At 39.5% G+C, this 24,416-nt stretch overlaps 1 protein-coding gene across 4 annotated transcripts in view; it reads left to right on the top strand.

Annotated features, from left to right (window-relative positions):
• Positions 1 to 24,416, top strand: part of PDZD2 (PDZ domain containing 2) — a 2,738,687-nt gene that overhangs the window by 2,263,437 nt on the left and 450,834 nt on the right. For all 4 annotated transcript variants that reach the window (XM_044073368.1, XM_044073377.1, XM_044073386.1 and 1 more), the window contains 4 exons: positions 15,044 to 15,158; positions 15,396 to 15,469; positions 16,649 to 16,871; positions 17,353 to 17,470. In XM_044073368.1, the coding sequence (XP_043929303.1) occupies positions 15,044 to 15,158; positions 15,396 to 15,469; positions 16,649 to 16,871; positions 17,353 to 17,470 (530 nt within the window). The remainder of the gene's footprint in view (positions 1 to 15,043; positions 15,159 to 15,395; positions 15,470 to 16,648; positions 16,872 to 17,352; positions 17,471 to 24,416) is intronic.

Here is a 24,416-nt window from a genome sequence, read left to right as displayed (position 1 = left end):
AGGAGGTTGAGTTGTTAATATAGTTAATTAATTCAACAATTTGGTCTCTAGGGCCTTCCCATAAAATAAACATGTCATCCAAATACCTCATGTAAGTATGACAGAATTGTAAACATGTTGATTGTTTGAAAGTACGTTTTTCCCATTCCAACATGACGATATTGGCCTACAGCCCCCATATGCTGAACCCATAGCAACCCCTTGTGTTTGTAAATAATACTGATTGTCGAACAAGATAAAGTTGCTTCTCAGCACCATATCTAAAATCTATTCATACATATTGATTTTGTCCTGGGGTATTCCCTTAGAAAACAAATAATCACAAAACCATTCCTCCCCGATGGAATGTGGGATGACAGAATATAAATCTACTACATCAATTGTAATAAATAAAAAGTCAGACTTAAAACAAGTGTTATTGATTTTCCTTAAGAAGTCCCAGGAATCAATACATAAGTGGGGTTCATCCAAAAGTAACCTTTTCAGTTCAGTATCCAGACATTTGGCTAAGGGGTGTGTGATTGATCCCCGGGCATCAACAATGGGATGCATGGATGGTTGTTGAATGTTTTTATGGAGTTTCGGCAAACCAAAAATTGTGGGAATAATTGGAAATTCCATTGTCAGATAGTGTAGTTCGTGGATTGAAATGAGACCATCAATAAATAAGTCCAGGATGTACCCCCTTATTCTATTGTATGTGCCATTTAACTCATTTAAGGAACTTTCACAGTAAGTATCTGTCTCCAAGATAGATTTCATTTTGTTGATATAGTTGTCAGTTCTCATAATGACAACCCCACCCCCTTTATCTGGTTTCATTATTCTGTTGCCATATAGTTGTTTTAAACAATTAAGCTCATCTCTATCTTCTTTAGTTAAATTACTACTGAAACTATTGTTTCTAAACCTGTTACTCAGATTTCTTATATCGAGTTCACAAACTCTCAAAGGATGCTAAAATAGGATGGGTGGGGGGATTGTAAGAACTGGATACCTTAAGTGGTTGACATACCTGTTCATACGAGTTGCTGTGGCAGTTACGACTTGATGCCACTCATTGGCCAGGCTTAAATGACAGCCTTTCCATAAGCAGTATGCTTAAACTGAGGGTTTTGAGAGGTGAAACATTCCTTTTAGATATGGATATGGTACAAAAATGTTTTTTTTTAATGGCCTTCATACCTGTTATATGTATATGTACATGAAATTTATTCATTTGTTCCTAATGGATTTTTAACTGTATGCATATTTTACTTATATGTTTTTATATAATATATATTTTTTCAAAAGCATATTAAAAGCATTGTTATATATACATATATTTACATATTTATTCTTGATTTTATAATACATAGTTTAGGGTGTTGACATTTGCAGAATCAGTTTTTATATTTATTTTTATATGTTTGTATATTTTGATATTTATACTGTTTTGTGCTGAAACATTTATGTGTAGTGTTTCAGACTTCTGTTCTAGAAAACTGTTTCAGACTTGGGAGTGGTTTTCACTAATCCAGGAAGTGATGTCATGTAAGATTCCCTATTTAAAACAGTTTACTTCCTTAATTTCCTTGTATCGGATGAAGTTCCTGCTTTTATTTTTGGAACAAAAGCGCTTATACATTCTTGTTTGTCTGAATAAAGAAAGCATCCTTGTACTGAATTGTACTGAACTGGACGTGTTGGCTTGATTTCAAGCACACATTGGAATATTTCCGGCCTCACTGGCTCTCATTGTCTGCATACTGCTTGTGCGACGAGTTTCTTGGTGGTTTGTGCATTTTTTCTTCTTTTACTAGTATTTTGGATTGTCACAGCAGATGGAGGCGGAGCAACAATGGACTGGATTCCAATCATGAAAATGAATCTTTGCAAATTCGAAGCAGTTTGGGTGAGCTTTACTGTTCTCATCCAACAGCTCAATCAACGGATGGAACGCCTGGAGCAATTTTCACTTTCACAGATGTCACTTCACCCTTTTTCAAATACATCTACACAATGTACATCTACTGATGACATCGGAAACCTGAATATTAACAACAGCATTTTGGCAGCACATCTGAGTTCCAGACCTTCATTAAACACCACAGGGGCCATTGTGAATGCAAACGGAACTGCAACAAGCACTATCTCTAATAATGTAAGTGTTAACAACAAACATAATCTGTCTAAATGGCTTAAAAGCAATTCATGTTTAAATCAGAACCGGAGTACAGTGACTGATTCTCTTAATGACGGCTTTCTGATTTAGATGGTATTTTACTGAAAATTAAAAAATTACAGATGGACAATGCATACTTTAGTGAGTCCATTAAGTTAAAAATAGTTCCTAAAGGCCTGCATGTCTGGCGTTTCCCGACTGGACTAGTTGCTAATTCTGGTTTCCACAATGAACTCTTGGCCTTTTTTGATAAATGGGTTCTAGAATACACGGAAATGGTGGTAAAACATAATGAAATGAGTATTGTTGGACTGAGTCAGGAAGTAAAGACTTTGGATGAACTTATTACTAATGACCCTGGGTTCAGCACTAACAGGTTTGACTACAACAGGATTTTCAGTTCTATTGATGAACAAATGACTGTTATCAAAAACAGAAAAATTAAAAATCTTATTGGGGATGAGAGGGACTATGCCAACCATGTGGCTTACCCACCCCCAACCCCCTCACAAGAATGGCATCTAAAGAAACCCCACATCAAACCAATGAAGTTGCAACTAACATGGACATTGAAATTGATTCAGTGGATGAACATTTTTTTAGGGGAAGAAAACTTTCCCCAATTAAGACGGTCAGAACACCTCATGAATCAGCAGGGGGGGTACAAACTTTCTGAACAATCATTTTCAAGCCCCTGCACAGAGAGGCAATGGCCGAGTGAACAGGGCAAACAACTATCGTCCATGGAGGAGGAGACAATAGAGACTGATATTTCATCATAGCCTATACCTGACATTGTTCGAGGGGAAAGTTCCCCAATTTTACATGTTGATCTCAACAGTACTGGAGACTTTAAAGTTTACAGTTATACTGACATTTCCTTGAATGTAACTACTTGTGACCTCTTGGCAAAAGGTTTTATGTTTGTTCCAAGTCAATACTTAAACACTGTGAATACACTGGTTGATTTAAAACATTATGTGAGGAAATTGAATTTACAGGTTTTGTTTCAAGGGGTAGAACAGGTATGTCAACCACTCAAGGTATGCAGTTCTTACAATCCCCCCACCCATCCTATTTTAGCATCCTTTGAGAGAGTTTGTGAATTCGATATTAGAAATCTGGGTAACAGGTTTAGAAACAATAGTTTCAGTAGTAATTTAACTAAAGAAGAGAGAGATGAGCTTAATTGTTTAAAACTATATGGCAACAGAATAATGAAACCAGATAAAGGGGGTGGGGTTGTCATTATGAAAACTGACGACTATATCAACAAAATGAAATCAATCTTGGAGACAGATGCTTACTGTGAAAGTTCCTTAAATGTTACTTTTTTGTGTTGAAACATTTATGTGTAGTGTTTCAGACTTCTGTTCCAGAAGACTGTTTCAGACTTGGGAGTGGCTTTCACTAATCCAGGAAGTGATGTCATGTAAGATTTCCTATTTAATACAGTTTACTTCCTTAATTTACTTATGTCTGATGAAGTTCCTGCGTTTATATTTGGAAGGAAAGCTATTATACCTTCTTGTTTGTCTGAATAAAGAAAGCATCCTTGTACTGAATTGTACTGAACTGGACGTGTTGGCTTGATTTAAAGCACACACTGGAATATTTCAGGGCTCACTGGCTCTCATTGTCTGCATACTGCTATTTACAAAGACTGGTTACTTGAGTCACATGGTCATAGACTGGTAGAACTAAAGACTGGAGACTCTCCTCCTCGGATGGGTCTCCAAACCTTAGTGGGCCAGAAGACCCTTACTGAGGACAATCCTACTTGTCATTCCATGCACCTACAGCTTATCCTTCAGAGCTTGGCCATCAGGCAGCTAGTTGATGTCTAGTCATAGCTGAAGACACATTTCAGAATCTCAGCATTAGGTAGTTAGGTATGAAGCCCATGCCAGCTCCCACTATGGCCTCCCCCCATCCTACACCGTCTTTTACTGGAATACACAGCACTTGTTTCCAACTTCCTCAGTGCCTGGTATCCATCTATTGCATGCATGTACATGAGCTCACTTTTGCCTGTACTGTGGTGTTTTGGTCCTCCCCTGGCTCCTGGCTTTTAGGGTTTTTAGGTCTCTAATTGACAGCACTCCCCCATCCACAGCTTCCCTGATATTCACTCCTTCAAGGATGCTCTTAGTAAGATGATCTGCGCACTAAAATGGTGGTTTGTAAAAGGCTTTACTCTTTCTTGAGGTAAAACATCTAAGAGTCTGAGTGCCTTCATGCATGTTTTTTGGTCCAGCATACGTCCCAGGGACCATACCATTTTACGACTTTACCACTAGACAAGTAGTCAAGTGCTTTGGAAAGGTTACATGAGATGGCTTATTCCTCTGCCATGTTGGAGCTTAGAGTACTCAACTATTTGCCTTAATTGTCCTTGTTCAAGGCATCAATCTACACAAAACCAGCACTGTGGTAAACTGCTTCAGAGAACCATAAAACCACAAGCAAAGAAACTCTAAAAAAGGCGGACACAGAGCAAGATAAAAATCTCCAAGGTTATTCCAAATCCGCAAAGCTTTCAAGCAACAGCTCTTTGTCACTGTGTACAAGGCAGGAATGATTGACACAAAAGTGTTCAATTATGATGGCACTGACAAAGAGATGTTGCTTGAAAGCTTTGTGGATTTGGAATAAACTTGGAGATTTTTATCTTGCTCTGCATGTCTGCCTTTTTTAGAGTTTCTTTGCTTGTTCAAGGTATGCCAGCTTCTGCAGGCCTCAGAGGATCTTCCTGTGTGTGAGATCAAAAAAGACCTTCATGAGCTCTTGTCTTCAGATTTCTTGGTGGGATACCATGTATACAATTGCACCTTTGATTGTTGCTGATGCTTTGGCCAAGATTGTAGGGCCAGATGTGTGCCTACGCAGCATGATATAGCTGGCATACTATGCCCTCCCCTACTTCATAGGGACAGAGGGGACAAGGGTTTGCCTAGTCTGTCCAGAACCTGATTGATAACTTACTTAAAACACAGAATATCCCTACTTCAGCTCCTTATCAGACATGTGAGAGTAATAATGTGAGTCTTAACTCTTGGAAAATTAAACTGTGATAGGATTTGGCCAATCCCCTGGACATTCAGCGTACATATAGAAATGGTGAAGTCATTCTGTCCCTTAAGAGCTATAGACAGACCGCTTACAGAGTCAAGTAAGATTCAGTCAGTTGGGGACCCCCTCCTTGAATATGGAGGCAATGTTGAGGGAACTAAGTAAACCTAAGGTACATAAGGCAGGTGTCAGTGACCTAGCAGAATGCAGGACAGGAACCAAAAATGGGCAGTTTAAAAAATAAAATTAAAGTGAAATTGCAAAAAAAAACCCCATCAAATTCCAAAAATTATTTTTACACTTCTAAAGCATTTATGCTGTGGGAAGTTTACCCCCTGTATCATCCAACACAGAGACTGCACCCCCATACAGCCCAAATATTTGTATAAACTAACTGCAAGATTGCATATCTCATAAAAAGAAGGAATACTCAGAGAAACTGCAATTTCAGAATTATAGTTATTATATATGCCCATAGTTGTACTTACATGTTTAATGTTCCAAGATTTTCACCTGTCCTCAATCGAATTTCAGCATACACTTCCCTACTACTACTCAGGACCACTATGAGCTCCCTTCTGGAATCTCTGCCCTGACTTTCATCTATCAGATTAGACCAGTCTCAAGAGAAGAAGTGTCCATGACATCCAAGGAAGGCATGGTAAAGTTAGCCTTGTTGTAGGCTCTCCCCACCCCAGCTAGAGGCTGGGACTGTCCCTGTACGGGAAGCTGGATGAGTTTGAACTGCTTTGGAGTACTATTACTAGCAACAAGTGGGTTCTAGACATGGTCTACTTTGAACACAATCTAGAGTTCATAACTCTTCTCTGGAAAAAGTTCCACTGGTAGATCAGTTATTGTCAGAAAAGCTCTTAGAACCGGCTCAGTCTCTACTGCTCACAGAGGCAGCACAAGCTGTCTTGGCTCAGGAGGAAGGATGGAGATTTTACTCTAGTCAGTTTCTAATTTTGAAGGAGAAGGATAATTATCTTTACATTCTGCACCTCAGCAACTTCAAACAGCACATTCTACAGGGTATTCTGGATGGGCATCCTTCAGGGAATTACAGCCTTTTTCTTATAGGCTGCCTGGATGGTGCTGTGGATATAGAGCACATCTTTCAATGCTTAACTGTTTGGGTTGTACACAGGAGACGAGTCCTTTTTGATCTAGGTGGGCAGCACTTTCAATAAAAGTGTTCCATTTTGGCCTTCTTCAGTACGCAGTCTTTGCCAAAGTGTTTTACCTAGACAACTGGAGCCCAATAGACCTGTTCTGCAAATTCCTGGAAGTATCCCTGATTTTGACCCTCCCCTAACTGCATTCCCTAGGGGGTCATCATACTTCAACACGTTTGTGTCAGTCATTCCTGCCTTTGGTTGTGTCTTTGACATTTTGGGGTAATGAGGATAGAGTGCATGGACCAGGCATTCCATGCACCACCCAATGAGCTTTACAACAGTCATAATATTCATGGTGCTATTTGCATGTCTGAAGATGTGGGCATTCCAGTGGACTGTATGGTATCAATGGCTTCACAGCCACCATGTGTCCACACATGTTGTTGGTGTTCAATAATTGTCACTAGGCTCTGGAGTAACAGATAGTTCATATTAGACTGCTTATAGGCTGTGTCTTCCTACAGCTGAGCCCACTGCAAACACTGACAACTGACAACTTCACTTATCAATTAAGGAGGTAATCTAGGCATTTAGGTGGTCCTGCCAGGAGAGTGGTTTCCATATCAGTCACTGGACTGCATAGTAGTAATCCTGAACCTAAAGACCCTGACGTTTATTTCAATGCCACTCCATCTAGTCAGAAAATCAGTCCCTTCTGTAGTAGCTAAGCAAGCAAGGGGTCACAGGGTCATAACCCCTGTGCAGGAAAGCAATATTTTTCTGGTACAGATCAGGATATCCTTATATCAGTGGTTCAAAGTCAACAAGTTTGAAGGTGGTTTGATCAAGGCTTTCAATTCTCTCCTGAAGGTCAGGGATCTGTTTGTCTCTTGAAGCTCCGGATTCAGAGGTCACATTTTGTCAGGATCTTCTGGAAGTGGACTTGCCAAAGATCAAGCAATCTGCCCTTTAAGAGAATGTGACCCTCTGCACTTCAGCTTGGTGCTGCAGGTCAAGGAAGAGATAGCAGCAGATGCAGTCTTTAATTTTTGTATTGGGAGATTCCTATACATGTTCTGTCTGACACCACATTTCATCACAAAGTTCAGGGAAGAAAAGAAGAAAGTCATTCTCCTCACCCCCCCCCCCCCGGTGGCTAAGAGCAAAGAAACTTCAGTACTTAAATACCACGTTGATGCACACACAGACACACACACCACACACAGTATGTATGTATGTGTATAGATATATCGATATATAGGAGTGGTTAAGTTCATGGGCACCGGAACCAAAGAGCGAGGAGGGAGGGGTGCCCCCCCCCAGCCCCACTTTTGCAGCAGATGCCAACTATTTGTTTTTAAGTATTCACGGCTGTCGCATTTGAAGCAGCTCACGCATTTCTGGTTCAAATGCGAGCCATGAGATTTAGTGCAACAGAATGAAGTACAGCAGGAGATTTAGTGCTGCAGCCTGCAGGGATTATCGGCAATGGAATGAAGTACAGGGCGAGTAATGGGAGCCAGGAGATTAGTGCTGCAGAGATTATCGGCAACAGAATTAAATACAGGGTGAGTGTAAGGTAAGGAAACTAAGGGTGTGTGTGTGTGTGTGTGTGTGTGTGTGTGTGTGTGTGTGTGTGTGTGTGTGTGTGTGTGTGTGTGTGTGTGTATATACTCACGAGCACATGCATATCCTGCAAGAGACTAGTTTTGTTATATATGTACTTGAGCATTTGAACCATACAAGTTTTGAATCACAACACACAGAAAATTCCACACGTAAGTTCAAACTTCTGATAAAATAGTTCAAACTTCTGATAAAATATTTAAATTCACTAATAGTTGTTGCTACATCAGTGTAACTTGTGGGAATAAAGGATAACCCTTTGTTTAGCAATGCAAGTTCACTGGTAGTTAATTCATGTTTAGATAAGTTATACACAAGTGTTTTCACTTCTACTAAGCTAGTCACCAGATCACCAGTACTCAGTGAGGTGCTTTTGCAGCCCCTGATACCTGCCACTTCAGATTCACAGGCCTCTACTGAGACCCATTCGGAGTCTGGTATGCCACGAGATGCTTCAACTGCGGAACCTGCGGATGTCTCTACTTTGGATCAGTCCAGAGCCACTGTGCAGGCACCAGCTTCTGAGGGTGTATTCAGGCCTACTGACTTGCATATTAAACTGACGCCATCTTTTTCTTCAAGGCCTAAAACCCGAACCATGCCTAAAAAATCGACGCCCAGACCACATAGTCAGACCTCTATGCCTAAAAAACAAATGATAAGAATGGCTGAAGACCTTATTACTTTAATCAGGGGAAGTCAACCTTCCCCCTCTAAGAGACCTAGGACTGAATTTGCTTATGATACTTCTGACCAGGATTCTGAAATTTCTGTTTCCTGACCAGGATTTACCCTTATCTACTTATGAGGATTCTGATGCAGAGGACTCTATTCCCTCTGCTTCCCCCCAGAGGATTTCTCTTTTGGTGAAACCTTGCATACTCTTAGGGAGCATTTTTGTTGGTAAAGCCAGGATTTCTCTGATTCTAAAAAGAGGCTTAGGGATTTCTTACACCTTCCCCAGCACAGGCCTTTAGCTATCCCTCCTGTACTAGACATTGTTGATGATGCCTTTTCGGATTCTAGCTTGGCCCCTGACTCTTTACCTCCTGCTCCCAGAAAACCTGATGGATATTACAGGGTTCCTGATCATCACAAGTTCCTTTGTTCCTTTTTAAAAATCCAACTGTGGATCCAGAGACCATTTCACAGGGACCCAAGGGCATTAAGGCTACTACTGCCAAAAATCCTACCCCTCTGATAGAGACTCCAGGGCACTGGATTGATTGGGTAAGAAGATATACACTTCTGCAACCTTGGCCATTAGGGCCTTAAATGGCCAGTTTCATATATTAAAGTATCAGCAGCATATTATTGGATTGCTTAAACAGAAAATTATGTTGATTCCTTTTTTTTTAAAACAAGTTTATTGTTTTTAACATACAAAATACATATCATAACAATTTTATACAAGCAATTAAAATAGAAATAGTTATAACATTCAATAAAATAACCAAAGTATTTACAAAGACATAATTATGTTGATTCCTGACTGCTGAAAGCAAGGATTTACAGGTTTAATGCATTCTGCTGAACAGATTGGAAAACATACTTTGCAATGTGGTTTTGATTCTGTAGAGGCATCTTGCAGGGCTGCTGTCACTGACTCTGTACTTAGAAGGCATGCTTGGCTTAAGGAGCAAGCCTTGCCAGATCATGTTAAAGCTAAATTGCTGGATACTCCCTTAAATCAGGACCGACTGTTTGGCAACAAAGCAGAAGTTGTTCTTAAAAAGATGGAGGAAAAAGCTAAATCTATGCAAACTGTTAAAGATTTCCTACAAGTACAGCCTCCAAGATTTAGTAGGCATTGGTCCTCTAAGAATTGGTCCTTTCCTGCCTCTTCCAGGCCTTCTCAGTCCAAACCCAGAACCAGCAGAATGCCCAGGCTTCAGTCCCATGGCACGCACAGTCCTAAGCAGTGAGGGGCACCTACTTCCAAATCAGGGAGTAATAAGACTCCCCCTATGGTAAACTGTCTCAATGACTTAATTTTAAAACCTCCAAGCACTTCTCAACTGACTGCTCCTTTAGGGGGAAAGATTGCTCTGCAGACAAAAAACTGGGAACTCATTACCCAGGACAAATGGGTTTTAAATATAGTTTCCCAAGGATACAGATTCCATTTCCACACGTTACCAACCCCAAACATTTGGCCAGATATACCCCCAAATCAGTGAGCAGAGGCTCAAAAGCAAGTACTCTCTCTCTTAAGCATAAAGGCTATTCACACTCTACCAGAAGAGGAAAAGGGACAAGGTTTCTACTCAAGAAGTTTCCTGGTACCCAGAAAAGACAACTCATGGTGTCCTATCCTGGACCTTTCTACCTTAAACACCTTTTTGGTAATTCAAAAATTCAAGATGCTAACTCTTCACCAGTTACTTCCTAGGCAAGGATGCCTGGTTGGCAATGCTGGATTTAAAGGAAGCCTTACCTGCTCATCCCAATCAGGGAATCGTGCAGAAGATGCCTATGCTTCAAAGCAGGCTACATGCACTATCAGTTCTCTGCACTGCCCTTTGGCTTATCTGCTGTGCCCAGGGTATTCACAAAGTGCCTAGCTCCAGTCATTGCATTTTGCAGGCAAAGAAATATTCAAATATACCCATACCTGGACAATTGTCTAATTCAGGCAGAAAGCCAGGACATACTTCTAAATCATCTGGCATTTGTACAAAAGGTATTAACTTGTCTGGGGTACACCATAAATGAAAAGAAATCACTGGTACCCTGTCAACAAATTATATTCCTGGTAGCAAGCTTGAACACAACTTCCCAGATGGCTTTCCTCACGCCAGAGAACCAAATTCATTTGACAACTTACTTCAAACTAGTGGCCACCAAAGCCCTGCTATCTGCAAGTCAAATACTGCAAGCCTTGGGGTTCATGACCTCATGCATTTTACTAATTCCATATGCAGGACTGCATATGAGGAAACTACAATGGTATCTAAAACCCTATGGGGTCAACATTCTCAGGATCTAGAAGCAATGATTCCTATCATACCTTTAAACAAAGTCCAGAAGAACAGTGCACGCCAAACAACAAGTAAACAACCAAAAAAGCACTGTTTTGAGGAGAAGCAAAGCACCAGACAGCTGCAGGTACAAATCCAAGTTTATTGAGAGAACCACACACAAAATGTTTTGTGTGTGGTTCTCTCAATAAACTTGTATTTGTACCTGCAGCTGTCCGGTGCTTTGCTTCTCCTCAAAACAGTGCTTTTTTGGTTGTTTCCTATCATACCTTGCCTACGGTTAGAATTCCTTTGGTGGGCAGAGGCCAGCCACCAAAACAAGGGACTATCATTCTCCCTACCCCCTGCCGCCCAAACCCTAACAAAAGATGCTTCAGACTATGCATGGGGGCTCACCTGGCAGGAAAGTGCATTCAGGGCAAATGGAACCCAAGTCAAATGCACCTGCATATCAATCACAAAGAAATGTTAGCTGTACAGAATGCTCTGACAGCCTTCAAGGACCACATTCTTCCAGGACAATTAATGGTAAAGATGGACAACACCACTGTTATGGGGTACATAAACAAGGAGGGGGGTACCCATTCTTAGCCCCTCTGCAGATTAGCCATTGCTCTGTGGAACACAGCCTTGAGCTACCAAGTGCATCTACAGGCTCAATTTCTGCCAGGAAAACTAAATACACTGGCGGGTGAACTAAGCAGAAATCTCATGGACCCACACGAGTGGAAACTGGAACCAAAGTCTTTTAACATGTTGATCAACAAATGGGAGACCCCAGATATAGACCTGTTTGCCTCCCCCCAGAACTACTAATTGAACAAATTCTGCACAAGGACTCCCCACAAACAAGCTTGGAAAGTGGATGCTCTGTCCTTCAGCTGGAAAAATCTATCAGTCTATGCCTTTCCTCCTCTCCCTCTCCTCTCCAAAGTAGTACTAAAGATCAAACAGGACAAACCAAGGATGATACTGATTGCTCCAGACTGGCCATGCCAACAATGGTACCCCCTCTTGTGCAGTGTGTCACAGCTAGCCCCATGGCACCTGCCTCAGACCTCTACCCTGCTGTCACAGCAGGAGAGCCAGATTCTGCACCCCTAGCTTCAAACCCTGAACCTGGCAGCGTGGCTAATTACCTAATCTCTCTTTTACCATCCCTCAGTAAACAAGTGCTGGATGTCATTTTGGAGGCAAGGAGGCCTAGTACTAGAAAGTCTTATGCTGAAAAATGGAAAAGATTCTGTGCCTGGAACCAAACTCAAGGGATGGCCACAACAGCGCCCAATTTACCTCAGATTCTTCAATACTTAACTGAGATGCTTCACAAGGGCCTTTCCTTTTCCTCCATCAGAATTCCTGCCTCAGCCATTTCAGCTCATTACAACACAGAACCACCCCTCTTATCTCACCCACTGCTCAAGCAGTTCCTCAGAGGGGCCAAAAACTTAAGACCACCCAGGAGAGCCCCGACCCCAGCCTAGGACCTTAACTTTGTATTGGAAAAACACACTCTTCCTCCTTTTGAGCCAGCTGCAGGTGCAGAGTTAAAATTCCTTTCTTGGAAACAGCCTTCCTTTTAGCAATCACTTCAGCAGGAAGGGTATCTGAATTACAGGCTCTTATGGCAGTGGAGCCTTTCATCATCTTTCATGCGGACAGGGTGTCCCTCAGGACCAATCCCTCCTTCATGCCCAAGGTGGTATCCAGTCTGGCTCTTAATCAGTCCATTCATTTGCCAACCTTCTTTTCTAATCCACAGAACAAAGGGAAATGCATACTGCACTATTTAGATGTGCACAGACAACTTAGATTTTACTTGGACAGGACTAAAACTCAAAGGAAATCTGAACAACTGCTGGTGGCATTTGCTGCAGGGGCAGAGGGGAAGGGTATTTCAAAGCAATCCATTTCTAAATGGATAGACCATTGCATTAATTTCTGCTATAACCACCATGGAAAACCTATCCCACAGGAGATTAGACCCCATTCAACCAGGGCTGCATCTACCTCTACAGCCTTTCTCAGAGGTGTCCCTACCAGGGACATCCTAGAAGCTGCTATCTGGAGTTCTGTACATACTTTCACCAAGCATTACCATTTGCCAATTTTCTCTAAATCCAGAGCTGGTTTTACCATTGCAGTCTTGCAGGGCCTCATAGCTGGTCCTAATACTATCTAAATTCCTCCTCCCATCCTTAATTTGGGAATCTACCCAAATGTGATGACTGCAACAGTGAAACATGAAGAACATAGTACAGTTGTGTACACTTACCATAAATGTAGATGTTCGAGTGTATTCACTGTTGCAGTCCTGGTTACCCTCCCTCCAGCCCCCTGACTTATTTTGGCTATACCGCTACTCCTCTTTTACTACGCTTAAAAGCTTTTTTGTGTATTAGCTTTTTTTGTTGGAGGTATACCCTTGTGTGTGTGTGTGTGTGTGTGTGTGTGTGTGTGTGTGTGTGTGTGTGTGTGTGTGTGTGTGTGTGTGTGTGTGTGTGTATATATATATATATATATATATATATATATATATATGTATATATATATATATATATATATATATATATATATATATATATATATATAGCTTCCCATTAGGGGGGGCACCTGACATCTGGGGCAAGAAAAACTGATGTAATGGCGTCAGCTGCATGCTTTATACCCCTGACATCATAGAAGATGAGAAAGCAACTGATGCAGGACTCAAGACTTTGATAATCAGGCCAACTGAGGGCTACTGCAAACAGATAACCCAAATGTGGTGACTGCAACAGTGAATACACTCGAACATCTACATTTATGGTAAGTCTACACAACTGTACTTTGCCAGATAGATGTTTTCTAGGTGAAATCTCAACTGCATTATCTTTTAACATCAGTCAGTCAACCACCCTTAGGTAAATTCTACAGCTAGAGGTCATTCCACTAGCTGCCTTTTTTGCTTTTTTCACGAATGTCTCTGTTACTAACATCTGTGCATTAGCTATGTGGTCCTCAGTGTACACCTTCACCAAAAATTATTGTTTTGACATGTTTTTGGAAGTCAATCCACCTGGACTTAGCTATCTGAATTATGGCCTTCAGCAATTCTCCAGTCCCTCCCACTTTAGTGGAACGTATTTGGATTCAGTGCAATTTATGACCTACAATGAGGATCTTAATAGCGGCATATAACAGAAATGTTCTTACCCATCAATTGATGTACTAAAGTCCTTTCCTTAATAAGTAAGTGCTACATTCCCGCCTTCTTGCCATCCCCATATGGGTAAGTGGACTTCTATAGCTGCTGCTGTTTGGAGTTTTGTATATTTCAGGTAACTATATAGTCTTGCATTGTTTTGTTTAGTAATATGGTGTCAGTGCTACATTATCTCATGATTTGTTGAGGCGGTTGTTCATCAGTGGGTGAAATGCTGACCTTTGGGGATGAGCACACTTGCATAGCTGGTGCATAATATCACAATGTATATCATTTAAGATCACAGATGTTGCTCAGTGTAGGACTTTAGTGAAAATTGTCACTAGGATCTATCAAGGATGGACCTCTATTAGGCACTGATCCACTGAGAACATGTATGTTATGTTTGTTATGCTTGAGTGTCTCTTAGCATATTTTTAATTTTCATATAATTTCCTGCAGGACTTAGAAGTCAACTTTCTATCAGATAGCATGCTTTCCTAGTTAAGTCCATTTAGCATGCGATTTAATCCATTCTACTTACAAAACCATACGTACAGCTTATGTGTTTGACAAGAGTGGTCTTTAAAGCACAGTGTGGCACCGTTTTTATAGCACTGTACCCTGTCTATTGAAGAGGTCAATCCCAATACTTATATGTGTTGCATGTACATGGAAAATGCACAGTAAATCATTGATTTAAGATGTTGCAGCCTTATTTTGAAATGAATGAAACAGCTATGTTCCTTCATGACAGACAGTTTTTTAATGTCCAATAATATTGTTTCCCATATAGAATATGGTGCAGTTGCTTCTTTATGAAAATTATTTATTAAGCTTTTATATAAAACACTTTTTTTTTAATTATGACACATCAGTTTTCTCTTTCTTGCAGGGCCTTGGGTTTAGCATTGTTGGGGGTCAGGACTCTGCTCGTGGGAGGATGGGGATTTTTGTGAAAACAATTTTTCCCAATGGGGCAGCTGCTGCAGATGCCAGACTTAAGGAAGGTAAGAAAAATGTCTCTGTATTTTGTATGTAAACGTTGGTTAACTTTAGTACTACTATTGTTAGGAATAAGGTATTCATACGATCTTATTTATAATATGATGCTCTGTAAAGTCTGTTTTTGAAAATGGAGACAACGAACAGATTAAATGTTTCATAATATTGTTTTTCTTACATTATATTTGTAATAAATGAAATGGAAATCTGTTTTACATTTCTGTTTTTTTTTAACTTATTAGGAGATGAAATTCTGGAAGTAAATGGGGAGTCTTTGCAGGGACTGACCCACCAACAAGCCATACAGACCTTCAAGGTAAAGTATATGACCACTGAAGTAAGTTCCACTTTACTGTATTTTATGCTCACCAGTAACGGTGTAGTGCTGACGTACCTTGTAGCAAGATGGGAACAGGCATGTTCCTTCATACACTTTCAGCATGTTTGGATCACATAAAAGGCAAATATATGAACAAATGATCCTAGTAGCCTTTTTAATGCAATAGAATGAAGTGTAATTTCTGTCTCTCTCTCCATTCATTTTTATGTTACTGTGCCAGACCCCATTTACAGCAGTGAAACTGAAGACAGTAATGCTGAACAGGCTGTAACTATAGTTGTATTCTCAGATAAAAACATTGCTTTTGTCTGTTCTGTAAACCACAGTATTCTCAGGACTGTTTATGCCATAGAAGTATGGAGTCCTTATTGAAGGACCTGAATGATGTGCTCAGCACTGAACAGTATTTAGCTCTGGGGTGGCTTATGTCACTCACAGAAGTCAGTGACAGTCCTACTTAATATCCATTCTACTCTGAACCCCAGAAATATCACAGAACATGTGTTGGGAATTGTTATGCTCAAGCTGTAACCACCCCCCCCCCCAACCAACTGCAGACCTCAGACCCACTCGCATATCTCAATATTTCTCCTGAGGGGAATAAATGAGAAGTGCAGCTTTCACTGTAAGGGAAACAAATGGGTCAAAGGTGTGACCACTGGCAGGTTTGGTAGTCAGATGCGTGGTAAGGAGTAAAAGAAATGCTCATCAATGTTTATTTCTGTTATAATCTAGCAGTCAAGATGTGCATTCTTCATTTATATTCAGTGGAAATTATACGCAAGTTGTTTTTTTTTCTTATGACCAACCTTGGCGTGAGTTACTGATGTCTTCACACCATCAAGATGAATGCCCCAAACTAAATTCTTGTGGTAGCTGTCTCAGTTAATATTTTTGAAAATCATCTTGTACAAAGTCTGCAGACTTGTAATATTGATAGCATATGGTTTCTGCTTAATTCTAGAGTCCTTGAATGGATACAACAGTGCTACTAAAGTTGGAAATACGAGAATTAAGAACTCAGTTTACTACATTCACAAGTTTTAATCTAGTTGCTTTTTTACAGTTACATTGTTTACTAGCTGCACAAACATCTTGCTGTTCCTTTTTGTTGAACCCCCTGTGATTTCTGATTTGTATTCAAATCTTTTCTAGCAACTTAAGAAAGGTGTGGTGACACTAACGGTACGAACCAGATTACGAAGTCCCAGCCTCACACCTTGTCCAACCCCTACATTAGTAAGCCGATCTAGCTCCCCAAATTCCTCTATATGTGGAGTAACACCTGTACCTGCTGCAGAAGATGGTGACTCCTCATCCTGCCGCAAGGGCCCGGGACCCAAAGACAGGATCATCATGGAAGTGACACTGAATAAAGGTAGAACTACAGTGTTTTTTATTTTAAGCAAACATGATTCACTTGACATTGTTGCTGTATATCCTTTTAGAAGTGTAACAGAGTGCTTTAACATGAGGCTTAATACATTATAGCTTCAGTGAGATATAGCAGTGTAAGTATAACTTTAAAGAAAACATTTATTACTTAATCTGTTTTTTCTAAGCCACACTGCATCACTAGTGAAATATATTGTGTTCCATTTACTGATATGGAAGTAATGTGTGTCTTTCAACAGACACTGAAGATCTTCTTTGATTTTATGATACACTAAATTTAGTTCCAATGCCATGTACTGAGTAATGTCACATTCTGTTGATTCTATCGTGCCAGTTCTTTCTAGATGCCACTGAAAAAGTTTATATGACTAGGTAACTCTCTGGATTTCAAGCCTAGATTACTGTGTTAATTTATGTTTTCCACTGAGTAAATAGAATGCTCAACAGTCTTTATTTCTTCACAGAACCAGGAGTTGGGTTGGGTATTGGTGTCTGCTGTCTTACACTTGAAAATGGCTCCCCTGGGATCTACATTCATAGCCTGGCCCCAGGCTCTGTTGCCAAGATGGATGGCAGACTCAGGTCAGTTACAAACATGTATTGCACACAGCATTTGGCTAGAGTGCACCACTCTTCTGTAGTAAATGTCAATTAATAATTTAGATTTTTTTATACAGATCAGAGAATTTGTGTAAGAATATGCAGTTTCATCTGCTTTGATGTGGCCTGTAGCAGCTATACCTTAGCACACACCGACTGCCTGTGTCAGCACAAGACATATACTGAATTCTGTAACTGATTAAATCAGACAAGCACACTTTTAGAAAGGTAATTGTGTGATTTCAGACTGGCCTTGTTTCTTTCTTCATAAGCATAAGCTTTAGTATTTTTTGTTATGGCTTACAGGCCAGCAGTCCTGTGCTTCAGCAACAGTGACGACTCATTTCTGCAGCTGCAGCAGTATTCGCAGCAAGCATAAAGAGTATCACTGGCTAAAACATCATGTGACATAATTCATAGCAAGAGCTAACCAGTAATACAAATCCATGGCATATTAGATCATGATTTACTAAACACAAGAATTCAGGAATGCAGAATTGCAGTCATCCAGGGAAGTTGTGAACAAATTCATGCCTGATATTGTGCACATATTCACTGTAATCCTTATATGCAGAGAACACTGAATATAGCAAATGTCAGTTATTACTACCTCAGAATGAGAGTAATTAAGTGGTGATATTGTGTATGTAGGTAGGTGCACTGTCTGCTACATGGGATGTGTGCAGCTGGGTGCACTGCTTCTTACTTGGGAGGTATGTAGGTAGGTGTACTCTCTCCTACATGAGAGGAGTATGGGTTGGTGCATTGCCTCTTACATAGGGGGTGTAGGTGGGTGCACTGCCTTCTATATGACAGGAGTGTAAGTGGGTGCATTGCCTCTTATGTAGGAAGTATTTAAGTGGGCCCACTGTCTCTTCAATATGAGGTGTCTAGGTGGGTGCACTGCCTCTTTTATATGGATTGTGTGTAGGTGGGTGCACTGTCTCCTACATGGGAGGTGTGTAGGTGGGTGCATTGCCTCTTATATAGGAGGTGTGTAGGTGGGTGCATTGCCTGTTATATAGGAGATTTGTAGGTGGATGCACTGTCTGTTATATAGGATGTGTGTTGGTGGGTGCACTGCCTCTTACGTGGGAGGTGTGTAGGTAGGTCTTACATGGGAGGTGTGTAGCTAGGTGTACTGACGTTTACATGGAAGGTGTATAGGTGGGCGTGTTGCCTGTTATATGGGAGGTGTGTAGGTGGGGGCATTGTCTATTAAATGGCAGGTATGTAGATGGGTACACTGCCTATTATATAGGAGGTGTGTGCACTGCCACCTACATGGAAGGTGTGTGGGTGCGCACTGCCTGTTAAGTGGGGTGTGTGTAGGTGGGTGCACTTACTCTTATATAGGAGGTGTGTAGGTGGGTGCACCATCTCCTCCATGGGAAGTGTGTAGGTGGGTGCAATACCTCTTACATGGGTGGGTGTAGGTGGGTGCACTGCCTGTTATGTGGAGGGTGTGTAGCTGGGTGAAGTTCCTCTTATATACAAGGTGTGTAGATGGGCGCATTGCCTCTTACATGTGAGGTGTTAGTTGTTATCCCCCATTAATTGTATAAGTAATGCCACTTTATGGGTCGTGGTGATAGATGCAACCTGGGATGGTTTTGTTATATATTGTGCAAGCATGATCCCTTGTGTGTGCCTGTGCTTCTGCAGTATTTTGGTTCTTTGCAGTATGCGACTTGGGTCAGTGGCATTTTTATATTGGCACCAACTTATTAGCTATAGAAAGAGTCTATTTTCTTTTTAAGATCAGAATGGTAAGCGTTAAGTGTTTTTGTGCTAATCTGAAGTGAGTTAATCCATTTTGAATAGAAAGTCACTTTGTCAGGTTAGTAAACTAGGAAAGAAAAAATGGTGATCATTATTTCCTTATTTGTGTTTCTGCATGGCTACTAAACTAGCTACTACAAGTCACCCAGGATTTAACACATCTATGATTACTGGTATTTCTGATCGACATTCACTTTATTTAATGTTACCTACCTGTTACTGTCTAATCTTCTGTTATCACTATCTCCCAATAACCTCTTTGTGGGCTACTACAATTTTAGTTTATTCATTATGATGGTTCTTGAGAAAATACTGTTGTTTTCCTTACAGTGTGCAGCTACAGTCAGAAAACAAAGTGTATGATCAAAAAAATAAATATACGCACGTATAAAACTAGTAATCCAACAAACTGAACAGTACCATGACTGTAGAAACGCTTTTATTGAACCAAGCAAATGTGCAGAATAGTGTTAATGGGTGAAAGCGCTAAGTGTTTTTACCTGCACATTTGCTTGGTTCAGTAAAAGCGTTTCTACAGTCGTGGTGCTGGTCGGTTTGTTGGAAAGTCTGTATGATGTTGCCATCATACACTTTCTGTTTCCCGCCTAACCCTTACCATACTAACTTAGCTATTAATTTTCTGGTGTTAAAAACAGTGGCCAAGGAAATGAAGGTGACATGGTTCCCCTGTTGCTTTGAACAGCAAGTAAGGAAACTTGCTGTAGATTATTTATTTATTTATTTACATTTGTTTACTGTGTTAGTCCACTGATCAAAACCAACCAACTGTATGCACAGAACAGGCAAAATAATCTCCGTAGATACAAAGCAACAAGATAGATAATACATGAATTACTTGTACTAAACACACCTAAAACATTCACAGGAGAGCCAAGAGTAAGAGCAAAGACATTTCTTCACAAATTATTAATGAGCTGTTTCACTATCATAAGTTTCAAACACATATACACACAGTCTGTCTCTCTCTCACACACACACACACACACACGCACACGCACACGCACACACACACAGGTTTACTATCACATGCTCAACATGCACACTGTTGAGTAAGATAGTCAGAACATCAAAAACCTGCATTACTGACTGTTTGAATTGACCCTCTTTCAGACCCATGTTGCACTCTTGCTACTGGACAAGAGAGGTAGGGAGTTTTGGTGTTCTGTGTTTTTGTTGTGTAAACAGGTATTTAGCATGCTGACTTTAAATACAGGTTGTAGTCCTTGTTCGACTCAACCTTCTGCATGTCAAGCATATGATAGCAATCCATATATAAACATATGTATGTATATATATATATATATATATATATATATATATATGTAAATATATATATATATATATATATATATATATATATATATATATATATATATATATATACATATAAAATATATATATATATATATATATATATATATATATATATATATATATATATATATACATAGATGTGTGTGTGTGTGTGTGTGTGTATATATGTGTGTTTATATATATATATATATATATATAAATATGTGTATATATATATATGTATATATATATATATATATGTATAATGGTCTGGGATTTTTTTTGTCAGCATGAGACCCATTAACTTGCTTAGATCAGCTAATAATTGAATTAACTCATAATTGTATATGAATGTATATATGTATATATATATATATATATATATATATATATATATATATATATATATAGATATATATATATAAAATGGACACAACATTGAAAGCCAAGAGATCAACATAAAACCTTCAAATTATTGAATATCAACACATTCTGCAGCTCTAGGGATTACCCTAGAGCAGATTAAAGCAAAGGCAAGTATTTTTGCATGGGGGGTAACCCCTGCTAATTATATATACTAGCTCTGAGATTGCACAATAAATATGAGTATCTAATAAATGATCAAGGTGGGTTTCATTGAGTCTAGTACCATCAAGCCAATTCAGTGAAACCGGACTCAGCAAACTTCGAGAATAGCCTTTACCGTGGGTCGGGATGGGGGGATTATGGTCTCACAACTCTTAGTGATCAATGTGCTGGACTTCAGTGAATCAGACCCAGCGATCCTAAGTAGCCTTGATCATACTGATCACTATGAAACACAAGGTTCCTCTATTGTTTGATGAAGCAAATCCTTATAGCTGTGAAATCATTAGTTTATCTAAGCCAGTGCAACTTCTGTGATGGTAGAGTTTGACGTGAGCTTGTGCTGATTGACCAGGTATACTTACATATTCATTCCTTTATGATTGTTAATAGCAGATCATAAATTCAAGAACCACTGACCTTTTAGTTGTCATTTTGCTCAGAGCCGAGACATTCCAGTCCAGTACAAATCATTTATTGGAAGAAGCACAGTGTGTACTTTAAGAAGTTATTAGGAGATCGCCAAGAAATGCTTGGTGACGGATTTTCATTTTTTTTTTTTTTTTGAATGTCATTTTTGGAACATCACAGAATAGGCCACCATGGTAAATAATAACATGCAGATTTAGATTTATTTATTTCCCAGCCTTAGGCAGGTGAACTACATTTACAAATGAGGTTGTGACAGAGGAAGTTGAGTAGGAGAGAAAACAAAGTATGTACTTAAAATCAATATAGAAAGCATTGCTGTGCCATGAATGAAAATAATTATGTTTCTACTGAAATTTGAAACTGTTTTAGAAATATGTCATTGGCATTTTTATTCTATGCTATTTCAGCTGTTGCATTTATTATTTTGGATGTTTCCAGCCATAAAGTGAGATCTATGGAGAGGTGGAATAATTTATTACAGTTTTTCTACCAGAGGAGTGATTATACCAGAGGCTCAGGTGCCAGAATGGGTCTGTGCTCTCGGATAGCTTATCAGGAAGAGAAGTATCACTTTCCTAACTGTAGCTCTTGTGTGCTAGTGACAGGAGGAGTGGATGTCTGCCACAGTTACTTGTAGTCTGGAATTGGGAAATGGAAGGCAGCTTACAGTATCCCTCTCCAAAGAGCTGTGTTGCACTAGGATGTTTGTGATGTATCTCATTCCAAGGAAATGTGAAAACAACAGGTTCTTCCTGCCTCGCTTATAAAATGGCCACCAAATACTCCACTGTGTCAGAGACCCAGATAACAGCTCATTCGCACTGAAGAACTGCTGATAAATGGATGCAAAGCCTCATACTTCAGTTAGCAAAAGTGCCAGATGGTATGAGGGCAGGACGTATTTAGGAAAACTACCAGTTAAACAAGAGACAGATGTTATCATCTCAGAACAGAATACTGTTTTCACATTTCTTTGGGATGGGATACAGCACAGAGATAAAGTGCCTTTCTAGCTCCTTGGAGAGGGGATGCTGTTATTGTCCCACTGCATTCCTAGGCACTGAGAATCTTGGGATGTAATTCATGTTTAAATTATAAGTGCTTTACTGACATTTGCTACTTGCCATTTTACAACATGGCATGTGGTATGTGCACTACCATAAAGCATTTTGCCCCCTTTCAGTTAATATGTATAGCTTCCACTTTTGGTTAAAATCCTTTATTAGCTTGTATTTTCCCTCTGCTCATGTCATTGAGTATAATCAATGAACTTTACCCTTAGTGACATCAGTGTAGTGATAGAATGGAGATGTGCCTATTGACATTAATATACCCATCACAGCTCATGCACAATAATGCACCAATTAAAGTCTGTGGAAGCATCACATACTATCTCTATGTTTATGCAACCAAAGGATACAGTAAATTTGTTTGGGCTGTGCTTTAATAAAAAGTTTACAAACGTTTTTATTAAAATATGGTCCAAATATATATATAAGAAATGATAAAGGGGTTAATGAATTGTGACATTTAATTTAACATATGCCTTCAAGTATGAAACTTTGCAAAATACTTGAAATACAAGAACATAAGTATTGTCAGTTCTCTAAGACTGAATATCTTGTGATACTACATAAAGTGAAAAGTTTCTGCTAAGTAAACATTAAATTGTGCATTGCTGTTTCTTCCCAACTGTACCATAACACGCATAATAACCAACAGCACTTTGTGCAACTTACAGTAGGCAGTGGCATGCTGTTGTGGCAAGTGAAGTAGTAATAATAAGTAAACATAACAGTGGCATGCTGTCGTGGCAAGTGAAGTAGTAATAATAAGTGAACATAAAAGTCTTGGAACCAACAAAAACAGCTGCTAGGATAGGGGGACAGCAGTAAGTGACAAATAACAGCACTTTCAGTTCAGAAAGTGTTCCTTTCTAAAAAAAAATATACAACAAGGCTTAAAAAGTGATGGTTGTATTCTTTGTGTATGAGGTTTACTAGAGGATTGTATGGCTGACACTCCCTTCTAAGACAGCTCAGTCTCTGAACTGCTATTGCTTACTCATTATAAGCTTACAACTAGAGCTGAAGTAAGCTTTCAGAGATTTAGAACTGTTTTTTTTTAAGCTTTGACTCCAGTGATTTTGGGATTCTTGTAAAGAACTAACTACTGTCCCTTAAGCTACAGCTTTCCAAATTATTACAGTCACCCACTGTGTGGGTGTCAAAGCACAGTGACAACAGCATTCTTACTGCATAGACAAAGGACAGCTGTTTACCTCTATATGGAAAATTTTAATTAAAATGTCATCAAAAGAAGATCTTCAGCTATTCTGTCTGTTATATAACAGTTTTGTTTGGGGTATAGAGAATCATAAACATTTTCCATGAGTATAGGCAATAATTTAGAATATCCTTGCCTAGGAAGTTGTTTAAAGCTTTAAAATGTACACAGATGTTACCTATGATCTATAACAGTGTAGTGTTTTGTTCTTTCTTATGTTAATGTAATTGCTTACTTTTCCATCGACTAAGACGTGCTCATTCTGACAGAGACTATCCTTTTCTAATAGCTGCCCTTAAGTTTTAACTCATGCCTTAGGACCATGAAAAGTTTGTCTTAAAAAGAGGATGACACGAATGAGAGCTGTTATCATAATTCCAGATGACATAAAATTCATAAAATTTATGCATTGTTTGGTCATTATATCTAGCCATTCCAGATGATCCAAAAATGTATGCACTGTTGTTTTGTCATTATGTCTAGCCATTCCAGATGATCCAAAAACTTTGCACCATAATCTAAGCCTGTA

This window comes from Protopterus annectens, chromosome 1.part1, assembly GCF_019279795.1.
Source record: "Protopterus annectens isolate FY-2018-M chromosome 1.part1, PAN1.0, whole genome shotgun sequence".
Classification (NCBI taxonomy): Eukaryota; Metazoa; Chordata; order Ceratodontiformes; family Protopteridae; genus Protopterus; species Protopterus annectens.
The sequence above is the reverse complement of the archived record's forward strand: the minus strand, read 5'-3'. Positions and strand labels throughout refer to the sequence as shown.